This window comes from Andrena cerasifolii, chromosome 10, assembly GCF_050908995.1.
Source record: "Andrena cerasifolii isolate SP2316 chromosome 10, iyAndCera1_principal, whole genome shotgun sequence".
In the NCBI taxonomy this organism is placed as follows: Eukaryota; Metazoa; Arthropoda; class Insecta; order Hymenoptera; family Andrenidae; genus Andrena; species Andrena cerasifolii.
In genome coordinates, this window is record NC_135127.1 from 5,568,790 (window position 1) to 5,594,546 (window position 25,757).

At 40.9% G+C, this 25,757-nt stretch overlaps 1 protein-coding gene across 3 annotated transcripts in view; it reads right to left on the reverse strand.

Moving 5' to 3' along the window:
- LOC143374325 (cyclic GMP-AMP phosphodiesterase SMPDL3A) overlaps positions 1–25,757 on the reverse strand; it is an 87,857-nt gene that overhangs the window by 14,222 nt on the left and 47,878 nt on the right. For 2 of the 3 annotated variants that reach the window (XM_076822373.1, XM_076822372.1), the window contains exons 2-6: positions 18,364–18,437; positions 16,301–16,369; positions 12,829–13,000; positions 7,832–8,037; positions 6,444–6,640 (exon numbers count right to left, since the gene is read on the reverse strand). In XM_076822373.1, the coding sequence (XP_076678488.1) occupies positions 6,444–6,640; positions 7,832–8,037; positions 12,829–13,000; positions 16,301–16,369; positions 18,364–18,424 (705 nt within the window). In that variant the 5' untranslated portion in view covers positions 18,425–18,437. The remainder of the gene's footprint in view (positions 1–6,443; positions 6,641–7,831; positions 8,038–12,828; positions 13,001–16,300; positions 16,370–18,363; positions 18,438–25,757) is intronic. The other variant, XM_076822375.1, reaches the window with a different exon arrangement.

Sequence of the window (25,757 nt, forward strand, 5' to 3'; positions counted from 1 at the left end):
AGACAATTAAGTGTCGGGATGGCGATTAAAGTTTGTTTTCGAGAGTGAAATGATCGGGGAGAACGGCGCGCAAGTTGAAATCACCGATAGCTGTGGGAAGTATGCTCGTAGGATTATTTCGTGCTCTGGGAAATAAGGTGAATGTCCCAATTTCTGATCATGTCCCCACTTCTCATCATTTCGTATTTTTCTTATTATTATGTGCGTTACGTTTGTACTGTAGTTGCAACAATATACACTCCAGGACAAAAAGATAGCACACCTTAAGAATTACTCAATTTCTGTGTATTAAACATTACAAATTAAATTTTTGTTATATACATTTGTCAGACTGCATGTATTAACACATATAAATTAAATGAACTTAACTTTTAACAACGGATTCATTTTTATTAAAAAGAACAGAAATATTAAGGAAATATAGTGGGACAAAATGATAGCACATTTGTTATAAAACTAGGAATATGAACAAAGTAATTGGTGATATTGAATGATCAATATTTAGTGGCACCTCCTTTACATTTAATTACAGCAATCATTCGTTTCGGCAACGATTTATATAGTTTTTTAATGTTTTTTTGTTTTAATTGTTCCCACTCATCCTGAATACATTGTTTTAAATCATTCACATTTTGAAACTGTCTGCCATTTTGGTATACTGCTCTGGCAAGATTTCCCCAACAATTTTCAATAATATTAAGATCCGGAGATTTTGCTGGCCAGTCTAAAAGTCGATTTTTTTTGGTAGAAAAGTACTGCTTTATCACTTTCGCAGTATGCACGGCAGCATTATCTTGTTGGAAGATATATTTATCTCCGGCAATTTTTGTGGCATACGTATTTATTTGTTGATCAATCATTTCGAGATACATTTTGCTATTCATTCGGCCTGTAATGAATTTTATTTCCGTTTTACCACGATACCCAATACCGGCCCAAATCATTACACTACCGCCTCCCATATGGCGACGGCTCAAAAATTGTTCTTCCTTTCTTAAATCGTGGTAATAATAAGTAAATCCATCGGGTCCGTCCAAATTAAATCTCTTTTCGTCCGTAAATATCACTCTACGCCATTTTTTTTTCATATGTATATTCTTTTCTGCAAATTGTAAGCGTTGAAGTTTATGAAGCTCTGTTAGACACGGTTTCTTTTGCATTTTCTTTCTTATTAAATGTTTACAGTTTTGTAAAACACGTCGAACGTTCTTGACATTAGTATTTACTCCAACATTTTCAGCAATTTGCCTCGCAGTCATCTTTGAATTGGATGCAGCTCTTAATATTGCACGTTTTTCTCGAGCTGTTAAACTTTGTGGGCGTCCACAACTCTTTTTTTTCCCGTAGTTGTCAGGATTTTTTAATAAATTCATAACTGCCTTTCGACTTCTATTAACAACTTTGGATATTTGTGCAATTGAATACTGTTCTTCTTTTAATTTTAATACGGTATGTATTTCACTTGCATCCAGTCTCTTTGCACGGCCCATTTTCAATACTTTATTGTATTTTCTTAATAAATAGACACCACTGATTGTTAGTGCACACTTCGCTAACCTTTTTTTACAATAAATGTTAGTCACTCAATAGTTTACGTACAACTGAGGAGCGTAGATTTGCTATTTGTGCTATTGTTTTGTCCGACTTCCGACCTACGATGTTTATGTTTACATTCGTATAACTTTGTCGCAATGGATATTGTGGACGACATTCAACACGTTACACTTGCTACCATGCCCAGAGTTGCTGATATAAAAAAGTATGTATTTCTTTCAGTTTATAGTACAGAATATTAAAAAATATAAAATGTGCTATCTTTTTGTCCCGGAGTGTAATTCTAAATTATTTAAACAGTTTTCAAAATATTTTTCATGAGCAGACATACGAACATTTAGAGGATTATGTATTTAATTAGAGATTACTAATAGTTAACAATCTTGAAATATCTTTCTTAAATAGCTTTTGAATCGGTTGATTTATTATTAAAGAATTAATCAAGTACTCTGCAAATTTTCAAACAAATTTTTTACACCTTCTTTATGACGAGTTACCTCTTAAATCAGCAGAATTTGGGACACTCACCTTAACATGGTTTTTACCTTTGCTAGCTGTGTCTTTACCCTAGTTTTTACCCTTTTTTATTACCGGTTTACTGTTAATACATTAATGGTAGCAGCTGCGTAGGTTGTGTCACGAGATATGATAGTAAATATAAAACGTTTCCATGATATTCAGGCGAAGGGTATATATCACGTCTATTTATTGCCGTCCATAGCACAGACAATATTTTTAAGAGCACTTCGACGAATAGCGTAAAAAGAAATTTATGCTTCTACCATCACTGCCTTAGGAGAAGAAATAAAGTTATAATTTACAATCTGTAATATGTCTCTCAGGATGCACATTGAATACGTGTGCAGGTGAAGCCACTTTCGAACGCAACCCTGATTGAAGTGACGTTTTTAATAAAAATCTACCGAATTCTTGTGATTCGAATATTTTCTAGGTTTTGCGTTGCACTCGTAGCGACGCGGTTTTACAGGTAAATGATGTCTTTATGTAACAAACTGATAGGGAGCTGCAGAACCTTATTCCTTTTTAAAGTTCAGCTGGAGTTTAAGTACTTCGGGCTTACTGGGCCGCGCTAGTTTTTGTATTGTTTCCCGTAACTTATAAGCGTGGATATTAAATATCGATCTACGCGCAGAATGTTCGAAGAAGTACCATCACCTTTGAAAAGTAGTTCGATGGTCATAATAAGTTCGAGGAATGTAATATTTCAGAAAATTATTGGTAAATTCAAGACGCAGAATTTTAAATTCTGGGGATATTAAACAGGACTAAAATGAAATCCCTCTCTTCCATTCGAGCCCTGTGGATGCAACAATGACTCAGGTGCACGAGTTTCAACTTGCAGCACAAGAAGTTGCGAGCAATTTATTTGTTCATTGTGGTTACTTAAAACAACCTCCAACTACTTTAATTATGCAAGAATATTATCAACCAATTCCATCTGCAGTTTCAATTTAAATCACCCTCTTTGTTACGTATTATCATCTTGGCTAGCTATATCTGCTGGATTAGCACACGGCGGAGTTTGTTTGGCTTACACGAAAACTTGAAGCAGACCCTCCAAATTGAAGTTGTATGAACAGGAAGTTCCTATACTGTTTGATCAAATTTTACTCTGATACTTCACTAATCATATAGATAAGAATTTCTCTCCTCCTCTATCTCCGTTAAATTTATAATGAAACTACCCTCTTAGTACAATAAAGACGTTAATAATAATAATAACACCAAAATGTCGTACAAACATAGATCCACAGACCTATACACGATGACGCGCATCCCGTCGCTCTAGACGTTGTCCTATTCTACTGATTCCATTCGTTCGCCCATATAAAAGCTATATTTCTATAGTTTCATAGTTCGATATATAAATATAAATTATGATTCTTCGGAAAACGTTGTTATTATTGCCGCTACAATATGTTATTCACTTTATTTATGAATTAATATTATTATTGTTATCGTTATTCAACTTTTCACTGCGACTGTCTAGCATCCTATCTGAGCGATGATAAATAATATTCTAGCACCCTATCTGACCGAGCAATAGTGAGGTTTCCAATACGCAATCTCAATTAAAAAATCGGAACAAAAGATAAAAATATTCAATCTTCAACAAGTTAAGACCTCTTCCAAAGCAGAACCGATATTGAGAAGAGCTCGAAAGCACGTAACACTTCGACCGGAAGAAAAAAGACAAGAGTGTGTGAACAAGAGCCCACGCCATCCACCTCCAGAGAAAACGTGGACGGTAGCTCTGCAGACAGTTGGTTTTGCAAATTATGCAGAACTGCATTCAAGACAGATATGCGACAGTGTGTCATGTGTTTCACCTGGATACATGAGGAATGCGCTGGACTCGCACCTGAGGTCGAAGATGTCTTTGTTTGCCCGAATTGTACATATTAAATAGACTTTATTACCTGCACTACAGGAAATAAGGCCAGTTTACAAGGTTTTTAAAATCCCATTAATTTCCGTATTTCTTGTGTTCATATATTGTTACAAATATTACAGAGTATAGTTTAATGTCCATAGATTTCTACAAAAAAAAAGTTTTCAAAAATATGCACAAGTTTTTTTAAAAAAAAAAAATTAAAGAACCTTAAGGTGAGGCTTATTACCCGAACTTACCTTACCAAAAATTTGTTTATCAGAGCTATTAATTAAACCTGCCAGAATCTGAAGTCCCTTTCAATCCTTCCCATAAAGTAGCTCCAGGCCACACGTACTACAACGATCAGCTAAATCACAATACTCCACACGAGACGCCCCGAAAAATAGCGTTCGACGGGCACACGTCTGCTTCACGCGGCGTTACAATCATCGGGCTGTCGCACAAACGTCGAATGTTTAATGCCACCTTCGTACCCTCATAGACGCTTCGGAGAAAGCGGATCCGACGGCTGTTTTCCCGACTATAAAGCCCCGTGGCTGGTGGTTCTGCTATTGACTGATAGCCTGTCGTGCCGATAACCGTGCCCCGTGTAAATAATTTATCGCGACAGAGACCAAAATGGAGGAAACGAAGCAGAGTCGATATTGATACTGCGCGCCGTCGTAGCATTTTCATCCCCGGAAATTGACGTTTCGCCGATAAAAGTTCCGCGCGAACTCGTCGTTACGCCGACTGGATTTCCTTCTTGTTCATTCGAATCTCGCTAGCTCCTCCAAACGTACACACACACACACACTCTCTCTCGACCCTTTCCTATACGGCTGGCTTGATCCTTTTAATTATCGAGCCCGTAGCTGGGCAAAGAGAGAACCGTTCCTGCAAGTTAAATATACTTAACGGCTCAGTTACGCTTCCACCCTTGGAATATTCGCAATAATGTTCGCGCCCTTTGTCGGGGCGGCGACGTATCGTCCCTTTGCGCGAGACGAGGCGGGACCCGGCGACGAACGGAAACGCGAACAGGAAGACGCAAATAATACCCGTTTCGCGTAGTTTCCGTAGCTCGTCCTATATCCCTCCCTCTTTGTTTGCTCGTTAGAATTCCCCGCTTTAACGAACACGTCTGCGCTCGCGACGTAACGTTTGATAACAGAGGGTCGGTATCGTCGCCGTGGCGGGGAATTCTTTTCGCCCCCTCACCCCCAGTCCAACTCGCCGAGGATGCTCGTCCGAAAGGGCTGCTCCAAAGAAATGGCAATTAAAAGTTTACAGTCACCACTTAGTCGCGGGAGTTTCACGAAGAACGCCAGTCAGCTCGGGAAGAAATTTCATAATAAACGTCGATTTACGTCCACGTCGCCGTGTAGGGGAAAGAGCGCCCCGCTATCACTCCACGTTCCGCGAATTCAGACGCATCGAGGGGCCGAGTGGGAAGTTCGTTCACCAAGAATGGAACACGGGCAGGAATGCAATCATCCCGTGGTGCACAGATATGTTAACGGTCTGCGTTCTCTCTGCGTCCTCGGGACAACCTCGCTGCAGTTATTTTAAGAAAGGAAGAGATTTTTGTCTGCGGGGGCGACACGAGTGCTTACAAATTCTCCGTTTGCCCCGGGTCTTTCGAAACCTCCTAACAGCGCTGGTTCTCGGAATTATCGATTTACAATTCTCTTGGGACATTCGTAAGTCTCTGATCCACAAGCAAAATGTAAAGAAGCTCGGTTTCTTGGTCACGGGAAAAGGGTCGTTCCCTTTAAAGAGATACCTTTAAGGGAACTAGAACGATTTCCATGAATTACAAAGCTCTTCGAAACATCATATTCCCTTGCGTTGCTGATTCAGAGTTAGTCTCCTATGGTAGAGATCACTTTATAGTGAATAATTTTTAATCAAATCTCTAATTGATACGAAGACAAAACTATTTCCCAAAATTAACACCCACGTTAAAACAAGTGCTTCAGAACACTGAGAACATTTCCAACAAATATCTCACACCTTCGCAACCCCTTTAGCAAACCCAATGACATTTAATATGTAATATTAACAAGAGTATCATTCTTGGTAAACGTATCAAGAAGCCCAGGTGAAAATTATCAGAAGCGCTAGAAAGGCTCGCGAAAGCGGCGAGTAATGCGGTTTTAATTTCGCAAGGGGGATTAACTGATCGTTGCCTCGGCTCCGCGAAGGCACGGGCAACCTTTAAACGGCGGCTAGCCGCTGGGAAACTTATTAAAAGGGATAAAATTCGACGCGCAATCTTGTCGGTTTACGCGATGGATGGTGCCCGGGATAAACAGAAGTTTCGGGAGCGGCGAGTTTAATAGTGATATATAACTCGGGGGGTAGCTGGATATTATTTGTCCGGCCGCAGCGCCCGCTCGGGGAAGGATAATAAAAGCAGGGGAAACAACAATGCACGATAACAGCGCGCTTTAGGAGGTTAATATTACAGATTGAGGAGGATCGAGCTTACCGTCTCCTTCTTCCTCCGTGCATTCTCGATGGTCGACTGGAACCAGGACCATTGGCCGTAAGGATCTTGCGTGTTATCGATCGGGCTGCTTCCTGTGCGCTGCAGCATACGGTTGTCGGCTGTGTTCAACCACAGATTCGTGTTCAGGAAGATAATTCGATACTTCTCCGAGCGCTGTTCTATCGTATAATATCCGGCTGTAACAAGGGTTTGGAATCGTCGAATGAGTCTTCAGCTTGCGCTCCGCTTCCCGTTGTTTCTGTCAACGACTTTCGGATCGACGTTTTCTACGTCGGAACTCCCGCCGTTTTCGAAGTTTGTTATTTGAATACTTCATCGTTACTCGAACGTTGCGTAATCTGAATGCATTTGTAGAATATCCTCCCCTCTAGTGAAACTTCCACCATAAACGTTCAAACTAATTCGGATCGCAACAACTCCAGATGAATTTAACCGTCTACGTGTTCAATACCACTCGACCGGATCGTTCCATTGTTTATAAATTCAATTACCTTGGCTTTCACGTCGTTTTACCACTTCAGTTAACCAAGCTGCTATTGCGTAATACTCGTAATGATCTTAAAGAAAGTAGCTTCAGCTGAAGACAAGAACATCTTATTTCTCTGCTTCTGTTTCTTTTAATTATTTCTCTTTTGTACCTCCTAATTGTTTGTTCTATGCTATTTGTACTTCTTATAACTAAGGGTTTACCCTGTTGACATACTTAAATAAATAATAATAAAAATTAAATAGACCTTCGCATATAAATTCTGTTTGATAAAGTGTTTTATCAAAATATTTTATAATCAAAAAATGTCACACAAGCACTGTATTATTATTATATCATTATCATCCGCTTTAAAGATATTCATTAACTGAATAATTCCGTGCAAGGTCATGTCCTCTCCATTAAGACTGTGCCCCTAAATTTCTGCTTTCCGAGAGAAGCACACCCCCGATTTAATCTAATTTGCCCGCATTTTCCCAACGCCTTGTTTCCCATTACGAAACACGACTCTGAGCAAGCCTGCCCATAGGAACCTTTCCATTCCAACTGTACCGTTCACTCACGTCGAAGGAGTCAAAGAATAAACAAAAACGTTTCACCAAGAAGCGGCGCAAGACTGCACCGCCACCATCGTTCCCCTTCCCAGGCACGTACGCTGGCCGAAAACTCCTAATCGCGAGAGTCGTTGCACTCCCCAGAAAAATGGTCCCCGTAAATTTCAGTTATCCCGGGGAGCGCGTTCCATTTAATCCGATTTTCCCCGTGCCTTGTTTACCATTACAAAACACGTGCCCGCCCGGCAACCGGAGGCATTCGCCCCTGGCCAGCGGAGCCTCTCGATGGGGAACGCAATCAGAACGCTTCGACATATACTGCTCACCGGTTTGAAACGTGTCCAGAGCCTCCTGCGGCAGCCATTGCTGCCAGAGCACGGCCAGCTGGGAGAAGCTCACCCCGATGTCCTCGTGTCCGAGCGCAGGAAACACAAATTGTTCCTTGAACGTGCGGGACAACAGATCGGTCAAATTCCGCAAACACTGCAGCCGCTGCTCGGGGCTCATGCCAGCGGTGCGCGTCAGCGCGTCACTGCAACAAGTAGTTACAACCTCGTTAGCACTGGTTACATACGACGAGGGCTGCGAGAATTACTCCGATTCGCTGGTAAACACGAAGAAACGATAGTGCCGCGGGAATGCGTGCGCGCGCGTGTAACTACGGCTTAATCAGCAGACTGCAAAAGTTTCCACCCCGTATTTACTCAGACACTAGTAAGGTTGTTGTAGCAGTTGAGTTTGCTAGTTACTGAATGTCTTCTCTGCTAGTGGGGAGTATTTTATTGTACCCTGAGAATTTTTTTGTTTCATTCATTTTTACCGATTAGGGTTGCTTTGAGGATATTATTAAGTGCGCGCATGATTGCAGTGCGCTTTGGACTGAAATTGCACAGTAAATATTCTCGTTATAAGCGCCACGTTCGGGGCTGGCGGCGAACATACAACGCGTAGCATCGACGATCTCCCGAGGCATGCGAGAGACGACGAAGCGAGGCAATTAGAAACGTCACTAAAGATTTCTAGAAATCAGACATTTCCATCAGGTACTTTCTACCCGACGAATTACGGAATTCATAAAGTTCCTTGATCCCCATAAATTCCCAAAGTTTCGATTTCGCGCCGGGGAAACGCGAGATTTACGCGTGCCAATTTGAAACACGAAATTGAGCGGAAAGTTGGAGGAACTGCGCGGTACGAATCGAGAAGATTAAATCGCGGGATCGTAGATGTTGCGTGGAAAAACGTGACGTACAATTTAATCAGCGACGCGCGAAGTTCGAAGTGCGATTCAGCGGATGGCCATTTGAAAGATTGTCGCGATTGAACTTTGCCCGCGAAGCGAGATTTCCTTTCCGATATAAGCGGCTTTTTCTTTATTAAATTCCATTCGACTCCGCTGCGCCGCAATAATTTCACGGGAATTGTCCAGCCCCATCAATTTTCCCTGCCGTTTAAGCAGAGAAACGTCGAGGAATCTAAATCACAGCGGCTACGAGCCCGCAAAAATCAGAGCTGTGGGAATTTCTTATATATATATATATATATATATATATATATATCTGATTCGCTGAAACGTATCGCGGGATTAATGTAACGAAGCTCGAGGCACGAAATGAAAGGCTCGAGAAGCCAAATGATATGAATCGAGGAGTAGGTGGTGTCGCGTGAGCGCAAGTGTCGCTACAACTTAATCGGCAACCTGTAAAGTTTAGGTAAAACGCGATTTACTGGAACGCGCCGTTGAAGCGACAGCCGCGATTGAAGCCATTGAAGATTGGCTTGCCCTCTGTTACCAGTGAGCGCCGTTTATTTGCATGAATGCACGCTGATTCTGTGCCGTCGCGTTGATGAATACCGAATTTGTATTACATCTGCGGTGGCGATTTTATGTAGCCGTTTTCTAGCGTCGAAATTGGGAAACCTTATTCCAAAACCGTAGCCACTAATAGTCGCGTAGTTAGCGTTCCTTCAAATTTCTATAATTCCAGACCCACCGAGATTTGCCACGAGACTCACGTAAGCCAGTTGGGAACTGGTTTAAATCGAAGGTGTGGGAACCCGAGCGTTGCAAATCGCTAGAAATAAGTGGAGGAGTTGCTGAACTCGCGTGCGATTCTGCCGAAAAATATAGGTTGTCCGTGCAATAGTGCAATATCTGCATTCCGCTATAAGTTGACGATGGAACACGATATCGACGAAATGAATTTGGAGCATCTGCGAGCTCAAAATCGACCTGCAGCGAACATGCACTGTCTGATACTTCAGCTTCCTATTAACCTGAAACTACATTTCAGGTTTAACGGGAGTTCTGCTTTGTCTTTAACGTGAGTATGATCGAACGAAGCATTTCTTGAATTATTATTTACCCGAAGATGTATATTTTGTGCAGGGTACCTTAAAATTAAGGGAAACTCGATATATGCAAATTTCTAATTTTACAAGAAATTGAAAGGCCTTTAAGTAGTGCTATTGCATTCTGGGGACTCAGCTTCGAAATAAAAGCAGTTGTATAATTTCTAGTTGTAATTTCCGATCTGCAGTGACTTGTTTTTATTATTATTATTTATTTAAACGGGACGAAACCCAGTGTATACACAAGGAAGTAACGTACAATAGTGTAGAAATTTTTGTGGAAAATCGAATAAAGTAAATTATATCTTCTGTTACGAATGAAAATGAGAACATCAACTGATTGCAAATAGTGCGTTTGAATCCACGAGCGTAAGAAGAGCGATACTCCACGGTCTAAAGTTTCTGACGATTTTATAAACCAGTCGGCGAATTAAAAGGAAAGATTTAATTAATGGAATCGCCACGGAGCACAGTGGGGTGGGAGACCCTAAAAGTTGGCGAAAAATCGAAATACAAAAGAATGTTTACATATCTGATTTTTTATCCCTGGTATAGTTGAAATATGTGGGCACAATAAAACGTATAACCACAGCCTGCTACAGCTATTCCTTCCTTACCCGAGTCGGTCAAAAACAGTTAGCTGTAGGAACTCCATTACATAATTATTCCAAGCGATTTATCAAACGATTTTGTGTAGCTATTTTTTGTGTCTTCTGTGTTTTAAACTTCTGTTTCGCGATGGAGACGTCAATGTCAGGTGTTTATTTAATTACTTTTTGTTGTTATACGTTTGCGGCAGCAATCATACCTTCATAAAGTTTAATTAAAAATTGCCTCGTATAACCTTAATTACCACAGCTGATCTACAAAAACAATTAAACATTTAGTTAACTTCAAGCATTTTTATTTGCACAGTGGTCATCTCTGATTATCAAAGAACTAAGATTAACTTTCAGATTGTACTCGTTTTTGCTCGAATCCCTAAAATGTCAAGTTATTCAAAAAGATTCCGAGTTCATGAAAATAGTGTCTTTTTGCAATCAGGATATTTTGGATTAGTTTTTATTAAGTTCAGATCCCGTAAGAACCAGCAAGAGACGATTACCCCCCAAAAATCATGGATCTCTGCCCAAAGAAGCTTTAAACTTATTATTGCCTCCAGTTATAAGTCGTAATGATCATTAACACGATCACTGCATTGTTGTATCATCAAAAATAACATAATTCACTTAAATTAAATTAAATTTATTCAAATAAATTCGCAGATTGTGTTATAGAGTATGTAGAAAAATATATTAAATAATGTTAGAAGAGGAATAGTTTGTTTTATTCACTTTAAAATAATCGTTTTTAATTAAGTTATTTAATTGACATAAATTTCCACGACGCCTAGAAATTGACGCCAGCTTTTAAGGTCCTTTACCCCACTGTGCGGAGATCGCAATTCTCTAATTTAGTCTCTCATAAAATATGAACAAATTGTTGATAAATGGGAGACGTGAAAAATGAAGAGAGCCGTGGATGAAACTGCTATGAAATGCGCCGTCTGTATCCATTATTCTCCTCTGACAGTGGAAAGAAATAATAAAGACAGGCCGGGTAATAAAATTATAACAGTATTCATCAATCTTCATTACGATCCCGCGTGTCGCGAGGGCACTGCCGATTGTTCCAACAATTTATTCATAAGTGTATTAATATTCCCAATTCTGTGGCCGATGAATTGATCAAACTCCATTAAACCAGCAATTTGTACGGTTTAATTCATACAGGATACGCGGCTGGACCAATTCCGCGTCGTGCAAACACAAATGCTTACGGCCCATTGCATTCTTGTCCGTCGAGTTTGCAAATTATCAATCATCGGATTAGTGCTCAAAATTCCGCGCCCGGCATCGATCAGTTTTCGTTCACTTATCCAACCGATTCACTAATTGCTCGCGAAACAATTCGTGTAATTATACGTTCACCCAAATATCTAGGTCAAATTCCTAGTTTCACGTTCAGCATACATTAGGAGTCCTTCCACAATCGACTTATCAGACCTTCGTCACTCTTCATCTTACTACTAAACCAATTAATTATTGTCACTTTCATTAATCTCAATAGACTTGGCAGTGCAACTCGCAGGGGAAGATATCCCCAACCTGGAAATCCCAAAAATTATGAATCCTTTGTAATATGTAGAGAGGCAGATTCCTTTGCTGCCCTAATTCACTCTAAGGGGGCGAAATTAACCCTTAAAAATTCGGCTGTTTTCTGAGTCTCTGTTATAACTCGCGTATCACTTATAGCAAATAATATTCCTAATTAATGAAGTATCTATTGCCCGAAAACTTTTCTCTATCTCTAGGAAAATAGCTGGGTTTTCAGGGGTCAATTTCACTCCCCTAGAGTGAATTTGGGTAGCAAACAAAAATTGCGTAATATATGCCTATATATCCTCTAAATATCCCTAAAGTTTCATAATTTTTTGAATCTCCGAGTTGGGGGTGTTCCCTTGTCGGTTGCCCAGTGTCTCCCTCTGGTTGGCCTCGATAATCTTTCGATAAACGATATCCGTCTTTAATCCAGTTTGATTAGTAGCGTAATAAATCAGACTGTTATAATACTACTCCAATTTATTTAAAGTATCGCCATTTATACTCTTTCGTCGCGGATACAAAACGCCACAATTAAGCAACTTCGCCCGATTGAAACGATCTATCGGCCACTGATCAAACGCTTGTTAACCGTCCAAGCAGCCCCCTGATTCAATAACGCCCAGCCCGAGCCGATTATCCCCATAAGATTCGTTAGCCGAGTTTCCTGCAGCCGTCCAATTAACGTCTCAGCAAACATAATTCCCCGGCAGTATTTTTATCCGGTCTGCACGACGACTGAGGGATTTAATCGATTATGAGGAGGCCGATTCCTCAGCGTCACTTCAGGCACTGTCGCCCCCGTCGCCGCTTTCTCTAAGCGTACCTACCCCGTCCAGAGGACAAATTCGATTCCTTCGCCGCGATGCGATCTCATCGCCTTCGCCGCTGATTCGATCAAAGCCCACGGCGAGTCGCAGCTATAGTCGCCGAACTCTCCTGTCAGCTTCCTGTCGATGCGTGCCCGCCCGTTATCCATGCTGTTCCTCGTGTTCCAGCACACTGAAACATGGCGAAGGGTTCTGGGTGAGCTGGGCGAATGCCACGTGTACTCGGCGAGAGGGGCAAAAGGGACGTGGGAGACGCAGGAGCTTTGAAGGGAACACGGTCACGTCCCTTTCGTCGCTAACATACAAATGACAGGGAGTCAGGGAAAAGGGGGTGGCAGGCTTTGACAGTTTTTTTAAATTTCCTTTTAAACGACTGTTACAGGTATACCAAGCAAGTCTTCAAGTACCACGGAGTCGTTGAGGAAGCGCGATAAATGGGTGCGATATTTGGCGAGTCATCTAATGGAGAGCCACTACTATTGGTTGGCTGGGAACCAAACGCCTCTTATAGACTCTCTTGTTCCCCACTCCCTCCTCTTAACTCCTATGAATCTCAGAATTGCTTGGTAGGGTGGAATGTAGGGGCGACTGTAACGCGTTATATATCTTGAAATATATAATAGATGTTAACACAAATTTTGGATAGGTACATATGCGATGAAAAATGACATTTGGAATGCATACATTCGTGTTCTAGCAGTATCGATAGGCGATAACGTTTATAGTAAAGAAAATAATTTTTTCTTGTCGATTTAAAATTGTAAAATATATCTGCAAGTATGTGGTTTTCTTCTTTTTTAATCTTTAATTTGATAGTAAAGAAAATAATTTTTTCTTGTCGATTTAAAATTGTAAAATATATCTGCAAGTATGTAGTTTTCTTCTTTTTTAATCTTTAATTTGATAGTAAAGAAAATAATTTTTTCTTATTGATTTAAAATTGTAAAATATATCTGCAAGTATGTGGTTTTCTTCTCTTTTAATCTTTAATTTGATAGTAAAGAAAATAATTTTTTCTTGTCGATTTAAAATTGTAAAATATATCTGCAAGTATGTGGTTTTCTTCTTTTTTAATCTTTTAATATAATACTGATCGCTACTTAGCACTTTTAACTATTAAGTCGATTGTAACATCGGCAGTAGGGGTCGGTTGTACCGCAACAGAACCGAATAGTGCGACGAATTAGTTTTCACCATCAACGTGACGTTCAGATTTTAGTGAAGAAATAAATCCATCGGACGAATTTATTCCGTAATCTGTACGACCATTTCGTAAAGCTGCTCCCCGAAAGGTTTCAAATAGGGGAGAAACGGAAAAAAGGAGAACAGAAACGGGAGTCTGATATAAAGAAAAAAATTAAATAAATTATTTAGTTAATGCAGTGATTTCGAACCTGTAGGTCGCGAAGTGTTTTCTGGAGGGTCCCTCACAATTTTTTTTTTTTAATTATTAAATTAAAATTATATTTTGAAATAGGTACCTATTTTTAACTCGTTTCCTTTACCTTGTTAAAACCTTACTTTATATGGGGATGGGGGTTGCAGGTTATTTGAATATTATGAAAGAGGATCGCGACTCGAAAAAGGTTGAGAAACGCTGAGTTAATGTGTTACTATCGACCCTATGAAGTGTTGTGACCGACCCAGGGTCAGGGACTGTTGTAATACTTTCTGCACTTCTAATTTTTTATTAATAACGCGGATATTATTTGTGATACGGCGAAATTATTCTGACCCAATAATGTCAGATAAGTAAGTACCATTTTCGTATAAGAACTATTGTTGTAATAGTTCTGGCGTAATCGTATTTCAAAGTCAAAGAGTTACTATCGCCCCCGGTCTACTTTGCAACTATTGGTACTGTGGAATCCCCACAAGAGGGAGCCCGGAATAAAAGACCTCGGAGGGTCGGCCTCGGTGGAGTTGGTAAGGCGGCAGACCAGTAGGGGAGAGGTGCTATAAGAGGGACAATTTTATTTAACGCCCATTTCTGATAATATCACGACAGGTATTTAGAACACAAGTCCATTAATAGCAAGTATCTTTATTGGCCTTCAATAGAAATATCTTGCAAACTCGTTACTAATAACAGAAAATAACAATATCTTCGATTTTCAAATAAGTCGAAAATGTCCCTTTCGCGACTACAGGTAGGTAACCTTAAATGGGACATTAGACGTCACAAAAGCGACACGTTAATGAAAATAAACGAAGTGAGAACAAAATTGACATCGATTATTAAAATATCATTAATAGCACATGGAACAAACAAATTAATACACCTTTTATTCCGCATGACCTATTGGCCTATTTTTCGCAAATTTTTTACCTTGGAACCTATCTTCTTCACTGGTAGTAAATTTCTCTTCACAAACGCAGCACTTATTATTTTTTTAATTATTTGTTTATAGTATCGCTCGTTTTCGTAAGCCCATGCTCGAGTCAGAACAGTCATTCTAAGTAAGTATGAAAGGGACAGTCATGAAACGCACGTCCCAGACTTGTTATGTTGTCCCATTTAAGACTATAAGTGATATTATAAAATAACCACACAACAATGAAAATATTCAACTAAGCTTACTTGTTCTACATTATCGTTTCAGGTGAATATTGTCTCTTTTAACCATATAAGACTTAGTATATAACATTATCTCACAAACCGCCCCAGGAGACTAAGAAAAACCTTTCCTTTTATATCAGAAAAACATCACCCGCGGATTACTGATGTGCTGCAAGTGAGACCGCGGTGAAGTCTACGTCAAATGACTAGGCACTAGTGTTACCTTAAACAGGAAAGCAGCTTATACGTGCGATGCATTTAGAATTTTGGCAAATTAATAATTTGTTTCATTTAAAACCTGTCTCTTTCATAGCACCTCTCCCCTACGCAGAGGATCCGCAAGATCCGCCCGAGGACCATTTTTCCGTGGCTCCCGAGACACATACGAATTACAGAACCTACTCTTACGTTACGCTCCTCTGTTCTTTTCACTGAGAAATTTCCATCTGTCAAACTTGGATGTCCAAGCCTCGTACCGAAATCAGTTACACCTAGAATACAAGAAATGGTCCCCACGTCTATCAACACTTCCCTTCTATTCCTCTATTCAATGCGCAAACTTCACCCGTAGATTTCCCTCCCCTATCGCGGAAACACTCGCCGTCGCGGTAACCAACATACCTGCCACATTGAAACGCGCACTTGCCACCGTATACGTCGCGAAATACGCGAAGGAGCCCAAAGGCGCGCCATCTCCTCGCGGGCCGCGATTCGGTGCGCCGCTATTCCACGCGAGCCCCGTGCCAGCTAGGCGTGCCAGCTACTTTAAAACGATCGGCAAATACCAAGGGGATACAGGCTCCGTGCAGGGAACACCGGGGACCGAACATAAAAGAGGCTTGCGGCTGCCAGTTGGTGAACGGGGTGCGTGCGTGGCCCGGCGGCTTCGCGCACCGCGCGATGGATACTCACTGTTCGCTGCGTCGCCCTGGGTGGAGTACTTCGGGTCATAGTGGATGTCGGTGATGTGCCAGAAATACCCTGCAAGCAGAGAAACGACCCTCGTACCTTCTGCGTCTCGGCTTTTATTCGCGTACGTCCCCGTCGCATTTGCATATCTCCGTTACTTTTCCTACCCAGGCTGCCCTGTAAATTGACGTAACGTCGCGGCGTACGACGCGTACTTTCGCGAATGCAATCACCACGGCGAAGCTACCGCCTCCCTTTCCAACCCTCGCGGCTAGCCCCGTTGCGAGGGGGACGGAGGAAGCCGCGATGAATTTCCAGGCTGTCGAATTCAATTGCGAGACGGTCTCGATTACTTGATGCCACCGTGGATTGTTTTACATTAACTGCGCAAGCCAGCGTCCCGTGGGAAAGTGGGCGAGGCAGGGGGCCACTTTGCGAGGTACTTGGAATAGGAAATCGGGCCCGATACGGCGGCGGAATTTATCAAAACAAACGAGGAGGGCAACGGGAATACGAATGCGGAGGGAACACGCGATTCGCGATTCAGATCGCTTTCTTAGATTTTTTTAAAGGCATACATCGCCCCGTTATGCGGCCCTTTGAACGCTACTGTGCTTCGCTGATGCGTCTGGCCTGCTAAGTCAGCGAATTGTTAAATTGGAATGTGGACGTTTGTAATACAGTTACAGTGGGAAGTACGTTCGTTGTCTTGGCTTCTTTATTGACTTAACCCTTCGTTGACACTAAGGGTGTCAGCCACCCATAAGCTGATTCCCACGCTCTGTACCTTCTATATGCAAAATAAATAGCTTCTTCCTAAAGCCTACTTACAAACTATTTTTTTTTTTCTTACATCTGAACACAACTCTGTAGATTTTTAGCTTGTAATATTGAAGCTTGCAAGAGTTACAATTTGTTGAAGATATTCTTCGTTTTTTCTCGACATATTGTAATTTAGAATTTTTTACAAAAACTGCGACAAATTTTCAATCAGAAAAACTAGTGGAATACATTCTAGAGACCCCGAAATTGACCCATGATTTTTTTCATAACGATTGGATTCTGTAGATGAGAATGGCAGTCGTTCAAAAATTTCTCTGAGTGTGAGTCACCCATGTCAAAGTTGATCGAAAAAACAGGTGCGTCAACGAAGGGTTAATTCTTTATCTTAAGCATCCCCTTTTATCGTTGTTATTATGGGATTGTCTAACTTGTTAGACGTTCCACTTTTGAAGTACAGCAAGTTAGATTTCTGTCAGGCTTTTACGAACGTATCTTACTGTACTTTTATTTCCTTCAATGCTTCTAGTCAGGTGCCACGACCAACTGGAAAGTAGAAGTGACCGATCAATAAAGAAGACATGGTCGCTAAGGGGACATTTACCTCACAGGCATATGTTCTCTGAAGACCAGCAACTGTTTCAAAACATATCCTCACCCTTACTAAATAAAATCCTCCTGCAAAACATACCACGGATAAAGCCACTTTCGCGGATCAAATATACGTCCGAAAACAGATAAAGTTAATGAAAAACAATTCCCCCTAGCACCCACTTCCACGAGCGTTACACCCTGTCTATAATTTTCATCCTCCCTTCCAAGCAATGCCCCTCGCAAGTGGATACAACCAATTCGTGACAGACGTTAAAATTTTTTACCAGCAAAATTAATTCACGCCTCATCCTAACAATTTCCCCGTACAAACTCAGCCGATGCCGAAAGGAAACTTTGCACTCCTGGAAGTGGCTCGCGAAATTGGGTCAAGGTATTACTGTCGCTTCCGTAACGTTATTAGACCGCTCGCGCAGCGGCTTGTTAATCCCATCCATACTTAACCGTGCACAGTAAAGCTAACGTATGCGCGACTGTCGAATAAATTCCCGTCCCGCCGCGCTCGAAGAACATCGACCCACATCCGACAAAAGCTCCTACCCCCTCGGTTTTAATAATTGACGACTGCCATGTACGCGGCCAGTCACACGGCGCAGACCTGCCCGCGCGTGTGCACGTAACGCTCGCGGAGAAAGTTAAAGTGGCACAGTCACGTACAGCGTGCATGCATTTACCTATTTTCCCTTGAGCCGCGCACAGCCACGAGAGCAGCATCAGATAGTCGCGGATCATCATCCCGGGATTGGATCTGTAATCACGTAATGCTGGCTTGAAAAAGTCGGCCGCAGTCGGCTGGCGTCTGGCCCGACGCGCGGGAACGATAACCAGGACAATGGTAATCCCGTTGTCATTGGAATCGCGGGCCCTCGGATTAACATAATTTCGCCAAGTCGGAGAGCACGGACGAGAACGAGGCGGCGGTCTTATGAAATTTCATGAACCTTCGGGACGATCCGTCGCGGCGTGTCCCAGGGTCCCATCAGCGACGACAGCTTTCAATCTTAATCCTGAATTTCATTTGCCACCGCCTGGATGCCGACTCAGAAGAGGGCTCTGCTCGCTAGGTCACGAAGCCCCTGTCCCGTAAAACACTTTACAAGCCTCTTTTTAACTGCAACGAGACCCCGTAAAGATATCGGCGAACCAATAGCGCCGGGTCGCCGGATCGTTTGACGGCGCAACAAAGGCCCGACGCAATGCCCCGAGCGTATAAATAAATAACGCCGGGAGCAGCTTGCGGCGACGGGGAGGAGGAACGATAAAACCGAGTTTTAGGGGCGGCCGGGAGGAGGCGTAATTACGAAGGGCAGTCGGCGAAGTTGGAAATTGGAAAAATTGTGAAACTCTGGGGGTATTTAGAAGGCGCGAAGTAATGCAATAGAAAAGTGAGAATTAAATGGGGAGGGGAGGGAGATCGGGTGTTAAAATGTGATCGTTTATCACCGTGTATTTCCAATGATTCGCGAATCTTTGTAATTTTTGTAATTACAGAAATGTGACGAATGGATACTTTAGTAATTGGATGTGTTTATCGTCCAGTCTGCATGTCCCTTTATTCCCATTTTATTTATCGCGTTATTACGTCGCGATTATTATCTACGAGACCAGCGACGTTTCGTGACCGCTTGTCGCTGTTTTATTTCAAATTTTCACCCTCGATGGATTCTAACGTTAAAGCCAGATAATCGACCGCGATCATCTGCCTTTACCCTCGCCAACGCGCTGTGCCTTCTACTTAATAAACGCAACCTATCCTCTCGTACATTTGCTTTCATGATTCTTTCAAAGCTGCGTGATACAGAGTTTGAAGCACCTGTGGTAGTCTATTTTAGTTTGAGCCAAATGCCGTTCAAAAAGTCGCTAATGAATTAAAAGTGCCATTTATTCTTCTTGTCTGCAAATACTTCTAGTAATTGAAATACTGTTACTGGATAGTGGTTGGCAAAAATATTGTGTTTATTTTAAAAATGGCTTGCGGTGTTTTAAATACATAGTTGTTAGAATAGGCCACAGAAGTTTGAGTGGTAGAATTACTTGCATTTGAAGTTTAACAAATGGTTCGTCGGGGGTTGTTAAAAAATGGCAATCAGCTAAACAGGTGCCTAGTTATAAATGCAACACTATTTCATATAAGAGTGACCCAGTTGGTAATGGAAAAAATGTTTCACTTATCTTACGCGTAACTAGGTTGATTAAAGTTATTCATGAAATTAACTCGTTAGGTTTTAGTCACGAAGTGTCTCGTAAATATCTCCACACACGTCATTTAGATAAGCGTCCGCGATTCTATAATATTCTGGGTGTAAAAATTTTTACCATTAATCTCGCCTCTTTCATTAAAATCGCGATAGTCGATAAAATAAATTTATAATAGCTGGACACGGCGCAGCTGCGCTGTGCATATTGCAGCAACAATTTTATGAATATTGAAAACATTTAAATTTTATAGAAGAATCGAATTTAACCTACAAATTTTAAATTCCGCCAATGTCGTTTCAACATATATCCTGCAGCCGAAGCGTGTCATCAATTACAATTATGTATTAAAACTGGTGCCACGATGTCAGCTTTGATGCTAATGTGCATGCTACATTTAAATGTACGATATTTCATTCTTTAAATTGGAGCAATATTTTTACTGATTTCGGAAAATACTTCGCTCCTTAATTCCGTTTTTAGGTTAACTCCGCAATTTGCTAAACTTAAACTCGCATTTAGAACTAAGTCAAATGCTCGTGCAACTTCAACTATCCTTAATAACATTTATTTTTCATTAACTTCTCATGTATCGTATTAATAAGAAAATAGTCATCAAAGCTTTCCAAGACGCTCGCGAGTTTTAACATCTTGGTTATGTATTTCACACCTCTTACATATAACTACGTTTGAAGATTATTTATTAATTGACACATAGAAAAATATAAAATTGATAATACAAAGATAACCTAAAAAGTGCGCGAGCTGTACATCCACTCGAATTAGTAGTGCTACAAAAGCCCGACTCGCCCAGGGTTGCCAACTTCAAATCTTACGTTTAAGCCAAATAATACTAAACAAAAAATCAGAAAAAGCCAAATATGTTTGAAAAATATTCATAGTAATTAAATCATAATAAAAGTTCGAGATCCATATTCTCTTCGCTGGAATCATAAACATTTTTCATTGCTAAATTTTGAAGCATTTGTTTGTGATACACTAAAATCATTGCAACATTTGTTGGAGAACACTAGTTCTGCTCTAATCCTTATAATGACATCAAGAAGCAGAAGCAGAAGCTGCATTCTGCTCCTTGCCGTCCCTGATGCTGAAATATTCCAATCCAAAACTGTTCCATTTGAAATTATTAAAAAAAGTTATGTTATGTTTTATTGTTTTCCTGTGTTTTAAGCAGGATGGCGGTTTCAAGCTTATTTTTGCTTCTATTGCCCAACGAACTTATAGTCCCATTTTTCCCCTCCTCCTGTCTCCTTCGGATCCCAGCATCAGCAGCGCACCAGGAGAAAGGTGGTCTCCCATCTTTCTCCAGTACACCGCCCCGTGATGCTTAACTTCGGTGATCTAACAAGAACCGGTATTTTCCATCACGGCTACGGCCGCTGGTAAAAAAGAAAAGTTTTAGAGAAAGCATTGTAAAAAAGCCAAAAAAAGCCAAATGAATTTTCCAACGCCAACCAAGTTAAAAAGTAGCCAGATTTCTAGATTGTGGCGTCAAAAAAGCTAAGTTGGCAACCCTGGACTCACCTAACCAAACCTACTCGCGCGACAGATGGCGCAGTCGGACGCTAATGATCTTGGCGCGTATTTCAATACACACCAATCTCAAAGAGCTCTATTCAAAACACAGCACTGACTGAATTAACAAAAAATTGACAAACAGACAAATTCAACTGGCCTGGGTACATGGGATCGAACGAACCAAATGCGCGCGCGTTGTGTCTGTGCACAGCGACCTAAATAATTTCGATGCACTAAACCCCGATTTCCGCGATGCACTTTGAGATCGCGAGCTCCGCGATCATCAAACGCAGCCGCCCCTCGCGAAGATTGAAGCGCTCCTATCATCGCGACCGAGGCGGCAGGCTAGAAATTGCAAAGAAGATTCGATCGTGCCTCGGGGAGCGTCCTTATACCAGCTTCGTGCCTATCTCCGTTCGTGTAACCGCGATACATTAGCCAATGGGCCGATATGAAACACGCATCGCACGCAATTAATCGTCCGAGCTCGTTCGTTGGCCCCCTTTTTCTCCCCGCTGACAGCCGTAGTCTGCTTTCACGTAGGTACACAAGCATCGCCGAGTTTTACAGCAACGCGGCCAGTAGCGATCTAAGAGGCGGCTGCTAAATCTAACAATTAAATATCGCGTGTGATACGGTTACGTGCCGAAAGAATAAATGGACATCGACGTCTGCACGGCCGCCATGATTGCGTTATCGTTGTCGAAGTGGTGGCCCCTGGAAAGAAATTATCGGGCTTTGGAACCGCCGCGGAAATACGTGCATTAGCGCGGGCTCGCTGCCGATAAATACGCAATTTTGTTCGAATTTTCTTGCATCCCCCTGCGCAATCCAATTCTGAATGGTGGCGAGAGCGCGCTCTGGTGACGCGCGATAGCCAATGGGCGATCGTGTGCCCGCAACTCGCCGCGGTAATGGAACAGAAATGGCACATTACTGTACAGTTTAGTGGATGTGTAACCTGAAAATACCTTTATAAATGATTTAGTAAGCCGTAGTGTTTTATTTGCTATGCTTTCAAATATTTTACCAACTGGTTCTGACATTTTTTAATTAGATCCTTGGCGCTTTCTTGGGTCGAGATCTCGGTCTAGATTCTTGTGAATCGTTTGGATAATAAGGCGAAAGGGCACTTTTAATACTGTAATTAGAACCCAGCTTGAAATGCCACGGCTTGGATTATTGGTCTGCGCCTGACCACACACTGGGCGTTACTACTTGCGCGTTCTATCTAGCGAGGGAACGGTTAATTAAGAGGGAACAAAGTGTTACCGGGTGTTTGGTTGTAAAGTATACAAGAGGAAGACAAATTCGTGATCCAGGGCGATTTTGAATAATATTTATCAATAGGGTTAATACGAAAACCGACTTTTGAAAAAAACGAATTCCGAATTCCACTAATCCCCCAAAACCAGATAAACCGGTTTTCGATTTTTCACAAAAAATGTAATTAAAATAGTAAATAAATAATTGTATTTGTTTTAAAAAATTTCGGTTCAATTAGTATTATGGAATTACAAAAATATAACGAAATAAAATATACTCTATCTATACAAAACCAAATAAAAAAAAATTAAAATAACTAAAATTCGTAAAAAATATAAATCTTTTGAAAGGTGGTACCAAATTATAAAACTTTGTTCCATTTAGTATTTTTCTTTAGAAAGTATGAACTCATGAATGATAGTTTTACAGTAAACTGTTACCTACTACAATATGCTTGTGTCCGAGGCGATTTCAAGTCAAAATGTGAAGGTTTCTAATTAAACAATTAATTCATTTCTCCATGTTAATTCTAGTATATAAAATCGTTTTTTTGTCTACATTTTAAAACCGGTTTTCAAATTTTACAAATTTATAAATAAAAACCGACAAGCCCTAATGGTTAATAATACTTTCTGCAGTGTGCTTTTATGTTTTCGGGATGGAAAGTGAAATATCTTTATAAAGGACCATTTTTATGTTTTACCCACAACACAGCTTCATCAGAAGCCTGTGGGGACACTAACACTGATGGACTTCCTTTCTTTTACCCTCGTTTAAGTTGTCATTTGCTCATGGTGCTCTACTCTCCGCGGTTACAATTCAATGTTACTAATATTTGACGTCAGTGTCATTTTTGCAGACAAAATTGCTAGTGAACCAGATTGATTGTAAGACACTGTGAGCAATTTTCCAGAAAATTGTAAGAGCAATTACAATGCACTTGCAGTAATTATAATTTACCCAATTAACGTGTATACGTTAGTGTCGCAAAGACAGATTTCACGACCGAAGTTTCAATGGTGAAGTTGAACGTTACAGTAACTTGTAAAAGGGAAAACTAATCGACGGAAGCAGAACTACTCGTTAAGAGTTGATGCACGATGCCGAGCAAGATTAAACAGAAGATTAAGCCCCAGAAAGTTTCTTGGCTTAATACAAAGTGCTTTTTTTCATATAGAAAGTGTGCAGATAATATTAGAATTTTGCCTGTGAAGCAGAGCATAAAGGCTTTTATCGTCTACATCCCGACACTTGAGTAAGGCGATGGAAGTGCACGACAGTTACATGTCGATGCACGAGCATAAAGGGCTTAGAGCGACCATAAACTGACTGCAGTATTAATATCTGCACTGGCTTTGCAACTTCACAGCAAGATACTCAAGGAGCAAAATCTTCCCTAGCATTTTCAAAGCTGTTCGAACGATAGTGAGCAACGTAATACTTTGCTTCGAGGATAATTTGTACGCGAACTGCAACGTTGAATTGCTCGAGAATTTACGATGAAACATCGAACACCTGTACACTCTAACGTTCATGTAAAGTTTGTCCTTTACAACGGTGTTACCTGCCGCAGAAAAATAAATTTGAGTTAGAGTACTACGCGTGAAGAAGTAGAAAGGTAATAGGAGCTGTGTTTTACTTGTTCGATTTAAAAGTTTTTATGAATGTGCTCGCACTACTGGAATGACTTTCTGTGACATTCTCATAAAAATGGTACTTGCAGTTCACGTGGGAAAGAAACTGTCTAATCTTCCCTGGTTCAGTAAACGATGGTTCTTGGAAGTGGCATAGTTTCAAACGTTTTGTTAAGAACTTCTGCGGAAGTGTTATTCCAAACTGTTTTCGAAGTGACGTGTACAGAAAGTTTCGTTAACCTCTTTACAAAAAGATTGTGGACCACGTATTAATGATACTTGCACGATACATTCATTGCACTTCGTTAAATGAAACACATTCTGGAACGACATTGACAAACCAGATTCTATATTTTTCCTGAATGACTGATTAATGAAAAACGGTGTAAGTTAAGAATAACCCGAACAATTTTGTGAAATTATTACATGTTTCTACAGCTCGTATCAATCTGCACAACTTTTGTTGGAAACAGTTTTTAAAATAATGCACGTACCGAAAATTACAGGGAGATATGGTAGCAGTCAAGTGTGTCTGACTACACACGCACCCATTCCCCTTGCCCCCGTACACATTGCTCCTCTAGCTCATCAATCATACCTCGCTATATCTTGATGTCTGTCCCACTTAATGCATGCATTACTTTGAGAATCATTCCGACTAAACTTTGCTTACATCGCTAGTTATTAACAACGGTTTGGTTGCAAATATAAAAATAAATCCGCAATTCTATTCAAGATTTTCAAAGTTGCTCAACGTCCCCACGGTTAAAAAGGACTTCCGACTTTCTATTTCATACGAAATAAAGGAACCCTTTGTACGAGCAAGTTTAAGGGGAGGAATCCTATTCTTTAGGCTAAAAACATAGCAAAATTTGGGAATTTTTTTTTAAGAATCTAGCGTTGCGATTCATCTGCAATTTGGACCATGTTTTGATGCATCTTTGAAGAAGCTGCCGTTTTTTTTGTATTAATTTTTAACCATAGATATAATAGTTACACATTTATTCCAACTCTTCCAGAATGAAGGGTCGTTTGTTTCCATTTTCTCTTTCATATGAAATTGATCTAATCCACCACTATCACTAAAAAAACTATTTTTCTACGACCTCCAGTTTCCACTTCTCCCCCGCCAACTTTCCAAACCTCTCTATTCTAAAAGTTCGCTAGAAGCCCAATTTCAGAAGCAGCCCCCGCAGAATTTAATAACCGTCGATTCGAGGACTGAAATCGAGCGAAGTGCGCAAACCTCGCCGACCATTTATTGAAACGATCGTTCGAATTAAGATCCCTATGCTGTTCACGATACACAGAGGCGGGGGGCATTGAAACCGTATTCGGTTAGTCTGCTGGGAAACGCGTCACAGTTCACTGAATGGGAAAGCCCTCGCACGCGTCCCGTCCCCTTAATCCAGTCAGCGTCTCAATTGAAAAGC